The 17,117-nt window shown below is 39.2% G+C and overlaps 1 protein-coding gene across 1 annotated transcript in view; it reads left to right on the forward strand.

Annotated features, from left to right (window-relative positions):
* The window catches only part of opcml (opioid binding protein/cell adhesion molecule-like), a 163,388-nt gene that overhangs the window by 112,449 nt on the left and 33,822 nt on the right, over positions 1-17,117 (forward strand). Inside the window, exon 3 of the mRNA XM_061086092.1 lies at positions 865-990. Coding sequence (XP_060942075.1) covers positions 865-990 — 126 coding nt within the window. The remainder of the gene's footprint in view (positions 1-864; positions 991-17,117) is intronic.

The raw sequence follows: 17,117 nt of genomic DNA on the forward strand, positions 1-17,117 counted from the left end.
TTGTAGCATGAAGCATTAATGTAGCAAGTTCAGTAAAATAAAAAATCAAAGTCCATAAAAGGGCGGCTGTGGCTGAGGGGTAGAGTGGTCGTCCTCCAACCTGAAGGTCGGCGGTTCGATCCCCAGTCTGAACCATCTGCATGCCGAAGCGTCCTTGGGCAAGATGCTGAACCCTCAATAGCCCCCCATAGAATAACAAAGTGCTGCGAGTAGATGCACTGTATGAATGTGTGTGTGAATGGGTGAATGTGAAACTGTACTGTAAAGCGCTTTGAGTGGTCTTCATCAGACTAGAAAAGCGCTATATAAATACAAATCCATTTACCATTTACCAAAAAAAGGACTTCCTAATCTTTCTTCAATGAGTGTCCTGCTCTGAAAGATGTCTGTTGTTCTCGTTCTAATATTAATGAAGTTTAAGTTGCTGCGAGCTAGTTATTTTACAGCGGGGGGGGCTTGATTTTAGGCTACAATCTTACAGTGTGCACTTAATCAATAACCCCCCCCCCCCCCCCCTCATGATATGAGAGGAAGCTAGGATACACACACAAACACTATCACACACAGATCTAAGTGCTCCGGTCAGACAGATGAAATCATGTCTAACTCCAAATCAGTCGGATGCTTGTCTAATGAGCAGTTTGGCAAAGATGCATGAGGAAGAAGAAAATCAATCATGTATAACACAACAGTGAGCCAGAGAATTGTCAGATTTGTCAGCTAATTTCACACTAATTGAGTCCCCAACCCGGGGGTCGTTTTTAACCTCATCACTGTTCTGAGCATGTGGAATGGTGAGTCCCTTGCCCACGTGCCATTAATTAAGATATAAAGCATCAATCATTGTTCTCTTTCTCCCCTCAGTACCCGCCAGGATCACCAACATATCAAAGGACATCACAGTGAACGAGGGCAGCAACGTTAATCTCATGTGTCTGGCGGTGGGTCGACCTGAGGCCAACATCATATGGAAGCACCATTCACCAAGAGGTAAGCCACAAAGGCTTATTATTTATTTGATTGCATTTGACTTTAATGTCAAAACCCTGTATTCTGGTGTCTCATCCACAGGTAAAGTCAGCGGAAACATGATGTTGGTTTATGAATGACAATCTTTAGTTACTATTTGGAGCCACAAAGGTGCCAAGTTAATCAGTGCAGCATGCATTTGTGAGGAGTCGTAGATTTAAATGAGTTCTTTACAGATTACCCTACATTGTTTGCATATCTGTGTCATCAATCCGATAATTCTTGCTTCAACTCAGTACTCTGAATATCTCAGAAAATGTTCCTTGTTTTCTTTAACTGCCGAAGGTAATTCACCAAACACATGTGCCAGGGTAAGATGCAGGATTCCTTTATTGTAAAGGTGACTGGACCCCTACGCCTACACATGTGGCAACACTTGAATATGAATACTCGCCTACGTACACGACAGCTATTTACCTCCGGCAGAGTATGAATCTGTAGCTTTTGAGTTAACATTAGGTGATTAACAATGACTATAATCAGACTTTAATCTATTGACTATGAGGCATTGTTTTCTTTTATACTTGGTGGATTTTGGGATTGAAGCTTCACAATCGGTGGCCTGACAGGACCCAACTCTAATCAAACATGATTTTGGCTGGAGGCCGCAGCTGGTTTTGGTCGGTTCTGTTTTGTTGGTGCCTCAGCCTGAAGGGAAGCCAAGAAGCTCTGCCCTCCCCTGTGTGTGCATGCATGTGTGTTCTGTGTTCTAATTGTGTCGGCTCTATGCTTCCCACAGAGCATTCAGCAGTGTGAGTCATGCTCTGGTTCTCTATAGATTCAGATGTTCAGTCTCCAACATGACATGAATGCTTACAGCACAGCTGTTCCTCCCTCTCTCTACGTTATCAAGAAGCAGCCCTGCACCACCTCAGCCAGCTCTCCGTCAGTTGGTTCCTCAATATTTATCAGTCAAAGCCATTCCTTTGAAGTATATTGCAATTACCTTCAAAAAGAATAACTTTAATGACCACTGGTCAGATGGTACCATTTACAGTTTGTAACATCCCTCTGGGGTCTCCGCCCACTTTCATGATTTTTACATACATAGAATCTGGCACTTCTTTGGCTTTTTTTTTGCAAATTTGACCCCTTTTACATGTTTAAAGGGGCAAAAATTTCACATTTCTGTGTAAGGGAAACTGTAGCAGAGACATGTCCATGTTGCTGCTGAACCGTGACAATATCGGCTGATGAGTCTCAGTACAAAATGCTGATATTCTTTTGTTCAGTGGAACCTCATCTTAACTCAGAATATTTTCACAAAGTCACATAATAAGAAAAGGACAAGAGAAACTCGAGGACAGCCATTCTCAAGGTAAAAGAAGCAAAATAGAGATACTGAATAATTTTACTTAAGACACAGTCAACATGTTTTTTTCTGTTTCACGAGAAGGAATATCAGAAGATATGCCGCTACGTGGCCATGTGGATTGAAACTGACCCAGCAGTAGAAATATGGGGTCATTATTCTAGCAAAACTATTGACGCCTATGAGTCTCAATCTGTATGTTTGTAATCAGATTTGTGAACGTGTAAAATAATCGCTTCATGTGTTATGAGAATGGGTAGATGGATCTGCAAATATTAATTAAGACTATATGTGTGTGTGTGTAATTAGATTTAAACATGTGTAAAGAAAATACCTTCAAATATGTATAAGTGTTTTGATATCTGAAAACGTGTAGCCAAATCTGTTAGATAGTGATATTTATTAGGCCCTGTGCTTGACGAATGTACTGCTTTTCAGACCACAGATAGCAGTTAGGTTAGGAAAAACGAGAAACGCAGCCGGAGCGCAGTGTTTCTCTCTGCCGAACCTTGCTACAATGATGGCCCCATAGATAACACAGCTGTGCTGTGCACAATAAACACGGCCACACCAGGCAAAACGTCCTCCAAGACGGACGGACAGACTGACAATAGTGAATAAAGTGCGAAGGATCCGATCACGTCTATGACAGATGTCTCAAATCTGCGTAGAGAAGGAAAATAAAGACTTCAGAGATTTGTGAATGGAGTTTGGTGAGACTCGGTTACACCCACTACAAACTGCTACCACCACCTAGTGGAATAAAGGCTGCTACATCAATATTTACAGATCGCTGCATTCACTTCTCTAGCAAGTCACGTGTAAAAAAGAAAAGCCCATTGAGAGGCCGGCTGAGCTGAAACTGATGACTTTGAAGCTAAATACTTTCAGCCATTTATATCCATTTATGCGTTTCCAGATTTTTCTTCACATTTACTGATATGAATACAATTTATACCCATTATACATATTTGAAGATATTTTCTTTACACATCTTTAAATTCGATTACACAGAAACAATCATTCTAAAAACAGATTTGCCGATTCATGTACGCATTCCCAAATCTCAATAAACTTTTGGCGATTATTTAACACATTTTCAAATCTGATGACACATACTAATTCACACACAGATTTTAAATACCGATGTGCAGATCCATTTACTCATTCACAATTTTCATTGCACACAGATGGAATGAGATTCACATTTTTCAATAGTTTTGCTCCATTAAAGCCCCATAGAGAAACCCTACCTTCAGGAGCAATAGTAGTGGCAAATGAAGCAATTGAATCACACTTCAAAAGTAATGCACAGGCATCCACAGCCAAGGAGCTGGTTTGTGTGTCTGTGTGTGTGTGTGTGAGTGCGTGTGTATGTGTGAGTGTATGTGTGTGTGTGTATGTTATCAACAGGAAAAGATAATGGGTTATCTTACTTGACATTTCTCTGAGTTGCACTAATGAAAAGGCAAGATGTTTGGGCAGCCAAAGAAATTCTCACAGGGAGTCAGAATCTTAAATGTTTTTCCCACAGAGTGGCATTTCCCTGACTAGCTCCTCACCGTTTGCTTTTCATGTCTGTCACCAGCGATAATGGACCGTTCCCTCAGAGGATAGTGTTTGTGTCTGTTAGTACAGGAACTGAAGTGAGCAGCCTTCTCCCTGAGTTAAACCACATTTTCTAAGAGATTTCAAATCTGCCGTGCAGCCTGGCTTGCCATTTGATACTTGTTTTTTTTTTCTTGGCACACCATTTAAACTTTCAACACTCGCACTGTGTCAGGAACATGAGCAACTCCACTGTTATGGCTGATGATGCAGGAAGAGACCTCACTGTTCACCATGAGAACTGACAAGTGACATGAGGCAACATGGAGGAAATATGGAAATACTGGAACAATGTAAGGTTGCACTGCCTAATTTGAGGCTGAATTGAATTAACAAAATGTAAAACTCAGATGCTGTCGGATTCCCTGTCACTATTTTAATATGAATTCTGGTGCCGTCTCACGGTTGAATGATGGGAGGCGCTGAAGCCTCCACAGTGAATGCCGATAAATCGTCCAACAGAGATGGTGACATTAGTAAGAGCTTCGCAGAGTAGCAGGCTGTAAATGAACAACCTCTGTGGTCGTTTATTCAATATATGTACCCTGTCAATTCACGTTTCACCTTTATTTTGTGCACTGCAAGACTCAGTCCCCATTTCAACTCCATGGGGACTACATAAATTATTCAACAGTGTCCACTGAACCCCTGGCTGCTGGCCACTAAGAGAACCAGATGATATATGATTGGAGAAAACAGTTTATTCAGTAGACAATACAATACGGATCCTTGGACCCATTAAGACTCATTAAAGTGGAGAGGTTGTGAATGTACACCCTAACACATGTCAGTTTGTTCCTTTTCACATTACTGCAGACTAAAGCAGGGCTGTAATGCATGCTCTCCTTCAATGCTGCTGTGACTGAGCTGCTGTTATTGGCACTGGCTGTCACTTACAGTGAGAAGTTGCCACAGACATACCATCTCATACAGTATGTCGTGATACCACAGAAACAAGAAACTGCTGTTATGTGACACTCAAACGCACAAACACACACACACACACCTTTACTGATTGTTATGGTGCTGTGTGACACCATCGTCTTTTAACCATACACATTATTTACCTCTACAAATACTGTTGTACTTCCCACACATTTACTTACAGAGTTCTACCAGGATTCGCATTTGTTTTATCTATGGGCCTATATATCTTCTTCGAAGCCACACTGGCACCATGTCATTAGGGATAAGGGTGTCTGTCAGCTGGACCACCACTTGCCAGTCGAGTCTTGCTGCCTTCAAATGGGGTCTAATACTGTCTTTACATGAACAGTCCATATGACCGTCACCCCCTCTTGCGTTGTTCTTGTCTTCGTATCTGCTTTTTTCTGAAAGCTTAGAGTTGCCAACATTTTCACAGGTTTCACTTTTATGTTTGTTTGTTGGTTGGCTGGTCTGCTTGTCAGGAGGATTCCAAAAAAAGCTACTAGAAGGATTTCCACAAAACCTGGTGCAAGGTGGGACATGCAGCAAAAATAACTAATTACATTTTTGCCTTGGTTGGGACAAAGGGCCTTTTGTCATCAGGATTTTTTCCCCACTTTCTTACACATAGGGCTTTTTTTTTACTTATTCCAAAGCAAATAAGATATATGATATATACATAGGCACAAATTCATTTTTTCCACAATAATAGATTTGTTTTGACTGAGCTGTAAGGCCTGATTGAACAGTGGTATGCGCTCTTTTGAGGTGCTATTTTCATTTTCATCTTGCGCCTTCTTCAGATCAAAATCTTAATATTGACTAAGGATTATAATATGATAGCTGCAAAACTATAATTATATGTCAATCAGCTCCAGTTGTACTTTGTTTTTGTTCAGTGTTAATGAGCAGATCTAACTAAAGTGTGACCCTGATAGCCTGCTGGCATTAGCATTTATTCAGAATTTCTTTGGCCATTTAAAGACTTCAGACATTTGTAAATGGTTGACATAGTTAACGTTTTTTTACATTATTCATTTGCAAATACAACATTTCCAGAACCTCAAAGTGGGTATTTTTTAAATTCTGTAAGTTAAGGATCTTGTGCTCATAAGAAAAAAGAATTGCCTTTAGGCGCTTTAGGGGCCAATTATGCAAACAACGTAAATTATATGAGAGAAAGTTAGGATACACACACACACACACACACACACACACACACACACACACACACACACACACACACACACACACACACACACACACACACACACACACACACACGCATGCACACATACATACTGTTAAAAAGCTTAAATTATTCAAAGAAATCAATATTTAATTATTTCTTAGGAAACCCATGCTCATTTCCAGCAGAGCAACATAATCATTCTTGTGGAGATGTTTAGGATCCACCTGATGAATCTAACTCCAATATTCCCTCTGTTTTTGCTCTGGTTTGGTCACTACCAACTCCTGAGGGAAATATCAGGCTCTTAAGCTGCTACATGCTCCACAGTGTTCACCATCTGGCTTCTAGCTGTTTGTGGTTGAGCAGGTTGTGGACAGTGGCTTCTTATCGCTGTTTATCAAAAAAACGCTGCCTGTTGACATCAAAACTCACACTAAATGCGTTTAAATGTTTAACTGACACGAATCTAATTTGTTCCCCCTTCCACAGTTTCCACTTAACATCTATTTTTTTCATTATTTTCAAAATTGTTGTTGTTGTGCTAGCCACTCCCAGCAGAGACATATCGGGAAAGAACAGGGACTTGAAACAAGACCATGATGCATATCTAACCTGCAGCACAATGTTTTATGTCTTTGCCTAACGGCATTATGGTCTCATTGGTCGTACAAATATGATCATGGTATTAAACCATGACGAAAAGAACCACAGCAGCACCGACAGATATCAATGGTGATTAGTTTCCTTATTAGCGTTAATTTTTACACAGCAGAAATGAGTGGCATGCTCTTTGCAATGATGTTGCCCTCCAGAAAGAGCAATACTCCAGTATTGCCTGCTGACACAGTTGAAGCAGCTCTCACTGGAGTAAGACAAAGGAAGTGTGCAGGTGTTTGTCTCAAAAAAGGCAGAGGAGGGATCCTTAGGGGAAAAAGTGACATAGCATGACACTTCACGCAGTGGCTTCCACACTTGAAAGAATACCTTACATGTAGTCTGTAATTATAGACTAGGAAGAAAAGACACAGGCCCATTTGATTGTGATGTATGGAATGAGTAGTGATTTATGAAGTCTGTGTTATAGAGACAGCTTTAAAGTCACCATATCAATAAAGAAATAAAAACCTGTATTAGGAGTGATGGGTGAAATACATTAATGTTCCTGCAAGGTTTACCTATTGTTCATAACAATGGCAAGACCCATCACATACAAATAAAGAGTTGGGTTAAATAATAGTCCCAGTATTATTATCGGTTACAGAGAGCAAAGGAAATAATGACTGACAATGTCTGACATGTATATGTGCAGCAGGTGGTATGCAGATGTCAGCAGCTCTATATGTTATACTATAGCATGTGTTAACAAGCTTCCAGACTAAATGAGAACCATGTATCGATCCTTTTCCGAATGGATCCAAAGAATTGATATTGAGACAGTTTGGGCAGATCTGCCTACTAATTCCTCAAACGTCTGTCTGTTTGTCTGTATGTCTGTGGAACTATCTCGAGAACCATTCAACTTACTGGCTTCACACTTGGCATATGAATTGGTAATGGCAAAGCCGAGTTGACCAGTGCTCTGTAGCAGTCAGTGGTGTTGAGGACTGCTGAGTTTAACTTGTCTTCTTCTATGTCCTCAGATATACTACAATAGTGATTTGATACTGGGTCAAAATTACAGGTAGATCATTTTGATCTATATTATTACAACCCAATATTGGTCAAGGAGTAAGAGAAGCAACACAGCGCTGATGTTATCAGGCAAAGAAGCCTTTTATTGAAGTAGTGCCAAATAATTCACATTAGCAATAATAATGAGCAGTGAACAAGGTGAGGGACAATGGGTTAGAGGCAGCGGCTGACGCCAAATCATAAGAAATAGAAAAAAGCAAAACCTCTATTTACAACCCATCCCTACTCCCCTGACTGACGGTCCCAAACAAAAGAACAAAAGAAAACCTGTCTGGCTAAACTTAACTGAACTTTCCTGCATATAATAACAATACATCCAGGCCTAGTGAACTAACATACAGAGTCTGGTTGAGGTGCACAATGAAATAAGGAAAAAAACAAACTAAACTGTAGCCCAACAAAACCATTACGATCACAGAACAAGTGTCTAGTTAGTTAACATTTATCAAATATCATTAGTTATTAGTCATTACCCTTTAACAACCACACAATCGAGTTAAGGTATAAAGACGAGAGGCACCGAGGTGGACTGATCACATAAAATCTCATCTGCCACTGGCAACATTGCACAGGGTTTCTTATCCTCTCGGCCAAAAAGACAAAGGTGGATATTGCTAGAACCGGGAAATACTGGATTCAAATCTAATGTAATAGACAAGGTGAGAACATAATCAGCCTGACCCTGGAGGTGCGTATGGTGGAGGAGTGGTTAACCTGAGGAAGAACAGACAAACACTGCACCACATGTTAATCAGCAGTAACTAAGCAGCTGAGGCCTGTAAAAACATATATGCTTTTATATTGAAAAGTTGTGAACATGGGAGGTTTGTGTCGGTTGCTTAAACGACCTCTGATATAGCTGACATGCAATGAAAAATAACATTAGTTCTGTCAATCATTCAAACTTATTTATCAATCACAGATATGAACTGTGATAAAAAAATAAAAGTCTTTATTGCAGATGAACCACGTATAGGATAAATGCAGTTTTCTGACTTCTTTCTACATAGACTGTAAAAAGCTCTCCAACACAAACAATTAAAAAGTAAACAGTTTATTGTATATTGGGCACCCAGAGATAACATACACAGACTGAGAACATGCAAACTTAAAATCCATTAGTTTGATATATATTGTCTCGGGCTGATTGAGTTGTGCCAACATCAAGTGTAACATTCTTCCTTCAAAAATTAATATGTATCATATCTTTTTAGTTTTTAACATGTTAATTTAGTATTTAATAAAAGAAGACAATCAGACATGGTATCCTGAAAAAAATCAAAGATCTGCAGTGTCTCATTTCAACCCTCTTTGCTCATGTGGCTGCTGCAGTACTTGGATACAGCCAATAGTAAAGACCCCCCTAGGGTGCTAGCCTGTTGTTCATCAATCAAAAAGAGATGTGTTCGAGATACAAATGAAGTTTACATACTGCCTCCAGGAAATAACCATATTCTCCCATTCCAAAGTCTGACACTGACAGCTTGTATTTGTTGCTAAACAAACTGCCAGTCAAGTAAATTAAAGCATTACAACCCTAAATAGTGTTGAAAACTCCCCTGAGTTTTGTGTAACATAGTTTAGCTTGCTTGAACAGTGTGGTTGGTGACAGCCTGACAAGTTATTCCTTGAAGCCTAAGCCAGTTGGTGGATGAGTGTTCATTACCTGTTTAAATAATTCAAACGTAGCACCAACCTAGGGGTCATAATAATTTACATAGAAATACTTTACACTTAACACAGTACATCAAGAGATCTGGTATGTTCATAGGGAAAATAAAATGTGAACATTCTGGCACCATAATAATGGCTGGTCAGTGAAACAGCGACCATTTGAGGGAGGGAGAATAAAAATAACTGCTTTCCGGACTTAGTTGTGGAACTAGCAAACACATCCTCATGTTTGCCAAGGAGTCGGCTCTTTGTTTTCTGTCCAAGAAGCCTTTTTGTTCTAAAGCGCTTACCAGTGGACAACCAGAGATAACTTGAAGTAGACTCCAGATCATTACCAAAGTTAATTACAAAATTATTTTTTTCCAGAGCCTCTCCATGTTAAAGGTAACTTGGGCTGTGGTCAAATTGTCTGTTTGGCTTAGCAAAGGACTTAACTTTCAATCAAGACTGGAAAAGCGCTATATAAATACAGACCAAATGACCCTGAAATATTTCTGTGGCAGCCGTGAGAAGAGCTGTTCAAATTCTCTAAATGCTAAGGAAAGGAGCTTCAATGCTTCCTATCTTATCACTTTATCATCGAAAAACACCATTTCTCATGAAAGGAACAGAGAAAATGGTTAATACGCAATTGATTGCAGCAGCAACATTTATGGCAAAGCAATGTTGTATTGCACCTGGGCAGACCCATTAGAAAAAAATATATAAAATTTAAAAAACAGCTGTTGTTTCTTTTATGACGCAATCGAGAACTAGAATTCTTACATGATCATCTGAGCTTGTAATTTCTCATCTCATCACATCTGTCGAGTCAAGAGTATTTTTCAACAGCAAGCAAAACTTAGTTCAGAATATCATCGTCAGAACGAAATACACATATAATAATTTCAATCCTGCCAAAAAAAATCTTGAATAGACAAATATACTGTATTTTAAGGTCAAAAGCACCTCTACTTGTATATTCCTTTCTTGCACTTTATTATTTCAACATTTCAGTCATATTTGTTCTGTCTTTATATTCGACTCCAGGGGCACTCTGAGAGTGCATAGCTCTGCCAAGGCGAATGCTTCATCTTGCCATGTCAATGCAGTGTTTTCCATTCATTACCTAGAGTGTGGTAGCCTGCCATATTTTAATTTGTCCTGTCCCAGTTTCATAATGAACCAATAATTTTTCTACACCTCTCATTATTACATAAAAGATCTCTAACCTGGTGTTTTTACAGGTTATAGCTGTTTGCAGCCTTATTGGGGGGCTATCACACTTGTGCTATGGTTCATACAGTTTTTACCATCCACACAGTCAAACCTCATTCATCTGCAGTTGTGCACATACCAGTAAGTGGCATGCAACGCAGTTTTCTCTCTCACACAAGAGCTGCTCTTTCCCTTTGTGTACCTGTACTTGTGGGACTCTATTGCATGTGACAGCAACCTTCCTGTGCCCCTCCACTATACCGCCATAGATTGAATTAATTCAGTGGGAAACGCTGCAGAGAAAATGAAAAACAAATCCTGGATTTACCTGTTTATTAATTTCCGTTTTAAAGTGTATTGGGTTCTTTCTTGAGAGGTTTCCCATTCATGCACAAAATTTCATGGAAATTGGTTCAGTTTTTTTGTGTGTAATGCTGTCAACTAACTAACAAACAACTGCAGATGAAAACATAACCTACTGTCAGGGCCATATATATGTATAACTGATGATTAAATGTTCTCTTTTCATAACCTGAAAACATCTCTTCTTAGAAGGTGTGATTTCTGTGATTCTGTGTTTTTTTAATTGTATTTGTACAGCAAAGATTTTGACAATGTACATATCTTAGATCTGTAAAAAAATTTTGTGGAATAACTATTTTTTCTTGTTCTAGCAAGAATTAGTGATGGGGAAAGGAGATTCCCTTTTTGACCTCAGCCCTGGTGCTCACAAAGGTCTTTACAAAGGTGTTTATCTTTATTCATGGCTCGTCATGTCCAATCACAGGTGTTGGGTTGTCTGTCCATCAAAGTGACAGAACAGGACTATCAATGATTTAACCCGAATGTGTCAGTGTGGAGGGGCTGCTGTCTTGTAGCTGGAAGCCCGATTATCAGCCCTGGTACCAAGCATATTAAGCAGATTGGGTATGAGCCAGACTTTACTGATCCATATTAAATACACTTACTTTGTAGATGTCTCGATATAATTTACTGATACTGCTCTCATTTTTTTTCAGGGAGCACAAATTAAAACATTAGGATAAGCCAAACTCAGATACTCAGTTCAGGTAATGAAGCTGCTTTTTGGAGAGAAAGTCAGCTTGGTATAAATTCAACAACACCATTCAGCTCTGGTGGTGGGTGTTCAACCCTGTATGGCCATGTAAGACGTAAAAGCCTGTTGAAATGTACAATTTATATCACTCAATAATGTATCATGGGCCAACAATGCATTCTGCGTGCACTTCAGGACAGGCGTACCATCTGTAATTATAACACTGAGTTAAACTCAAATTTATTTTGGACTGTGACAGTAAAACAATATTTTTCAAGAAGGCATATGGTCTAATTTGCCAGTGGCTTCATCCGAAACATTCACAACAGGATTAAGTTTGTCTCTCCACTTTGACATTGAACCAGAATCTACTTTATAGAAAGGACTCTTCACTATTTATGCCAGGGGTGACAGTCCAATCCTATACACTAAACATTTAATCAAAGTATGAAATGATCTTCCAGCACTGGCCCATTTTTTCATTTAAAACCTCTAGTTTAATTTTGAATCCTTTTTTCTATAGATGTACATCATATACAGGCCTCATTGACATTGTGCATCACAGTGAATATGCGTTTCTATATAAGCTTCATTGGAAGTAGTCTATGGTGATTGTGATGTAAACAAGAAGCTGTTTGAATATTATGAAAGAATGGAATTTGTGGGCATTACCAACATGCAGGGGAAATGCATAGTTGTCAAGACAATACTCCTTTTTTCCTCAGCAGAAATTTAGGCTCGGTTTCCGACTTCATCTAAATACAGCTTGGATGAATCCTTACAGAGCAACATGGTGTCTTGTAAAACAATTCCATACAAAAAGATAGCTAAGTTTTCACAGTGCTTTTGTGCAGCCTGCCAAGTTGTCAGCAGCTACCATGTTGTCCACTTTTTTTTTCCATTAATGGCTGGGGAAGGTTGACATAGCCTCATTATATAAGAGCACAAAAACAAAAATAAAGCCATGCCAGGCAGGGTGCTGGAGGGAACCCCTTGTGAATGCTCCCCATGGAGTGAATTATTTTATGATGGTTGACTTTGCCAAAGAGTGACTTGATAACAAATTAATTTGTGGAGTTGTGCTTTCTATCAGCGTTGAGAGATGCAAGTCGAAAGAAGAAAAGGTACAAAATATGTAGCCGTCTATTTAATTCATGAATTAGACAAGGCAAGAATATTATCAGCCTGACTAAAACCTTATCATACCAGAATAGTAAAACCTGAGAGAAGTAACATCTCCATCTATACATGTCCCCCATTCCTGATGTGTGACAGAGAAGGTGCTGGACATAGATGCACTGCATGAATGTGTGTGTGAAAGGGTAAATGGCAACACTGTACTGTAAAGAGCTTTTAGTAGTCATAAAGAATAGAAAAGAGCCAAATAAACACAGACCATTTGCCATATCCTGCGTTCTCGCTTTAGGTAATCAGATCATTTGGATTCTCTAACCCTAATTTGGAGTTTGTCATAAGTTATAGAAAGACTACATACATGGTTGTTTATGTTTTTGCTGCCTTGCAACTGTAGCAGATCACATGTTTGACTTGTTTTTATTTGACTTTACCTAAATTGTAAGCATGTTTCATATTTGTACATTTAATCTATTGAGGTATTTTAAACCCTGACTGGCTGCACAGAAATTCAAATTGACTGTGAGTCAAATATGGCCTTCAGTTGATCCTTCTGAATTGAGCATGCAGAGTCCTGAGTGGGGCCTCCTGAGAACCTGGTGTGACATTCTGTCAAGCATCACATCCACTTACAAGCTTATTCCATCCATTATTATGCATCCTACTGCTCTAAAGGTAGACTCAAAGGATTAGCACCTTCATACAGTGGCTGTAATTTCCCAGAATCCATTACCCCTAATCTCTGCAGATCTCTGCAGAACTTTATGTTGAGACAGTTTCTGAATTTAAGCCTTGCTTATCAATACAATGATATTGGCACAATTGATTGTTTGCTTCTAATTAAAACTGTGCTCTCTGTTGTAACAAAGTGAGCCTGTGTCTGAGAACTTGGTTTAACAAAGGAACTAATTAAAAACAAGGCCACTGAAGCTGAGTACCTATTACCGTACAGTGGTTTAAAACAAAATTGACTTTCAATTTCTTGTTATGTACCATGTAGCAGCCTTGCAGGCCTCTTACTTGCTTGACCTACAAGATCTCACAGTTTTAGTTGTTCATTTTCGTTTGAATTAGCTGTTGTATATAGTGTCATTATACGTCTATGGGTTTCTATGCATCTCAACTGTGACAAAAGAGGTCCAGCATAGGTCAGGACAACATGACATTCATATATAAAGTATAAATCTACTAACACAATGCATTGCTTGAATTTAATATGCAATAGAATTAAAATAGCTGTGAAAATGAAGCTACTTTAGCTCCTCTCATATAAAACTGGGTCAAGCTAGTTGGTGCCTGATTGCCAACCAATAAAGAATTCACTAGTGCAGAGACTCATCTGTGCGTCACACAACAGAACTACATCAGTCTTGCAGTGGTTTAAAAAGTTCTCTGTCATGCATTACATGAGACATTTAACAGGTAGATGTCTGTAGCATTTTAAAAACTTTTTGCCCATATACCAAACTGATGTTGAACAACACCGTTATATAAGAACATTAAACCTTAACCTCAAGGCATTCTTCATAAATGGATGCTGTATGATGTACTTTTGTACAAAATCAGAGAAAATACAGTATATCATGTGTAAAAGAAAATTTAATTACATTATCAATGGGGTTTTTAGTCCTGGCACAATTGATTTGAGCTACCAGAATACAGCAGCCTTCTCACAGAAACTTTGTGGAGACCAAGGCAGTATGTCACCAATAACAAATGTTTTGTGGTATTCAACACTCACCACCTGTAGGACTGAAAGGTGGCTATACAGAGTTCTTGATTGTGTCCTTCATGGAGCGCAGAAGCTATTTTTTTGTGCTTGGATTCACTAAAGCCACAATGGATTTTCATAATAAGATGTTCGTTCAATGACAAAATATCACTGTAAGCTTCTCAAACTACCCTTGGTGCCTTTATTCATGTGTATGCTTACAAATTTCAAACTCTCATTTTTTACAGAAATTGAAGTAAATGTGCACATTTCTTTCAAACCTTAAACACATGCATGACTCAGTTTGCGTATATATATATATATATTTATATATATAAATATATATGTGCAGTGTTTTGCAGAACATGCTCAGAACCACTCTATTGTGCTGACTGATTGGTTAGCCTCACAAACACATGTTGTAGAGCACCACTTGACTCACAGGCACATTCTTGGGCAACTTTGATGAAAGTAGACACAAGACAACAAATGCTTCTGGCTCAAGAACTGATGGGACCATTGTCCGAGGATGGAAGAGGTCAGCAGAGGGCCTTCTGAGCTCCGTGATGTCAGTGAGCATCAGTGCGTAGCAGAGATGATCCACTTAGAGTTCACACAAAACACTGTCAAAAGTAAATTTTATGCAGCTAAGATGAGTGTAATTGGACTGTGGTTGAGACAGAATTAACATATATATATATGTGTCTGACGTGTTAGTGATTAGCTTCAGCAGTAACCATTAGCGGAGGAACAGAGAGAGATAGAGAGGGGGAAATGTCTTGTCTTGAATGAAGGAGGACATGGGGAGAGACTAGTATGTATTTTAGGTCTGAAAACTCTGGCAGCTGACAGTAGGAGACCCAACAAATTAAGAAAACACTTAGCAACATTACACCCCAGTCACATGCATGTGTTCTTTTTGGTTGAGCTTTATCATCGTTGTAACAAAATGAATATAATTTAATTGATTTTATCTCTATTTTTTAAAAAGTACAGACTGATGGAGGAATATAAATGTCACCAAAAGTACTTCAATGAAGTTGAATTTAAGCAAAGAAATAAATGTTGCATGTTTTAATATTTCTGTTTCCTGCCATCATTGTTGTGGAAATCATTGTTAATAATTATTGACATTGACATTGTATTGACAAATAATTAACATTGACGTGATCAGACATCTATTCACATATATTATTATCATTATTTAAAAGGTGATCTTTGCAACTTTGTTATTCAGGAAGTTTGTATCAAACAAGTAGCCCTTCGTACTACTCAGTACCTTTGAAGTAGCTCTCAGTTTCAAAAAGGTTGGTGACCCCTGCCCTACGGGCTACGCAAAGTAGTTCAGGTACGCAGTGGTGTGCATGGAGCAGGCTGGAATCCCACCTCAGCCAGCGGGCGCTGGCCCTCAACTTCACTTTCAATGCGTGCATCAGACTCCTAGGTCCGTGTTCCAAGACGGGTCGGACCCCTGCGTTATGTTGGTTTCATGTTGGTATCCGCCGCTGCCACGCCCCCCCCCCCCCCCCCCCAGGCAGTATGTGGCCCTAACTAAAATGAGTTTGACACCCCTGCTTTAGATAATGTAATGTGTTCCTGGACTGTGTTAAAACAGGGAACACTGCAAGATAATAAACAAGTTGGTTAAGTTTGGGTGGCTGTGTCTCTCAAGTAGAGTTGGTCTTCCCCAAATAAGAAAGTCAGCAGTTAGATCCCCGTCTTGCCCATACAGGTGCTGAAGTGTCCTTAGGCAAGATACTGAACACCAAAGTGCCAAAGACGGCTGTGCCTGCAGTGTCTGATAAAGTGCTGCACATAGATGCACTGTATGAATGTGTGTGTGAATGGTTGAATAGCAAAACTGTTCTGTAAAGTGCTTTGAGTGGTCATCAAAACTTGAGAAGCATGTTATAAATACAGTAGATTTCAAAATGTCAGCCTGTGGATGGCTAGCCATGCAGGCTAAAATAGCTTCTTTATAATACCATGCAAGCACAGAGATGCATGTGTTATTGCAACCAAAAATCAAGCTTAACAAACTTTGGTAGTATATTGAATTTGTTAAACGAGACATTAGCTCCACAGATTATATGCAGACACAAAGCCTCCTGAATATATTGTCATGATTGATGCCAACTTTGTGGTACATTTTGTAGACCAATTTTAATGTATGTTTGTGATGTTTGGCCCCTTTTGGATTAAACACCTGAGACTGTTGTGTGTCATAGGAGCTGAGCGGATTTAGAAATGCTACACAAAGCTGAGTGTGGGTGACATGCTGCCTGGTCTAAGTCAATGATATCACATTTTATCATGTTTCAGATGTTTTTTGTAAACCATAACTGAAGCTCCTGACCTGTATGATGTATGTGGGATTTTATGAACTGCAGTGCTCACTTATGTGTATTACTGTCCCTCAGCACCTATGATTAAATGTTCAAAAACAAGGAAGATACAACATGGTTTGTGACCCATTTTGTGTGCTGAGGGAATCCTTTTTTATAAATTCGGTCTTTAGTTTCGACAGCAGTAGCTCTGTTGCAGACAGCATCCAGAGCATTAATATGTATACAGCATCTCTTCG

The sequence above is a fragment of the Limanda limanda genome, chromosome 14, assembly GCF_963576545.1.
Source record: "Limanda limanda chromosome 14, fLimLim1.1, whole genome shotgun sequence".
Classification (NCBI taxonomy): Eukaryota; Metazoa; Chordata; class Actinopteri; order Pleuronectiformes; family Pleuronectidae; genus Limanda; species Limanda limanda.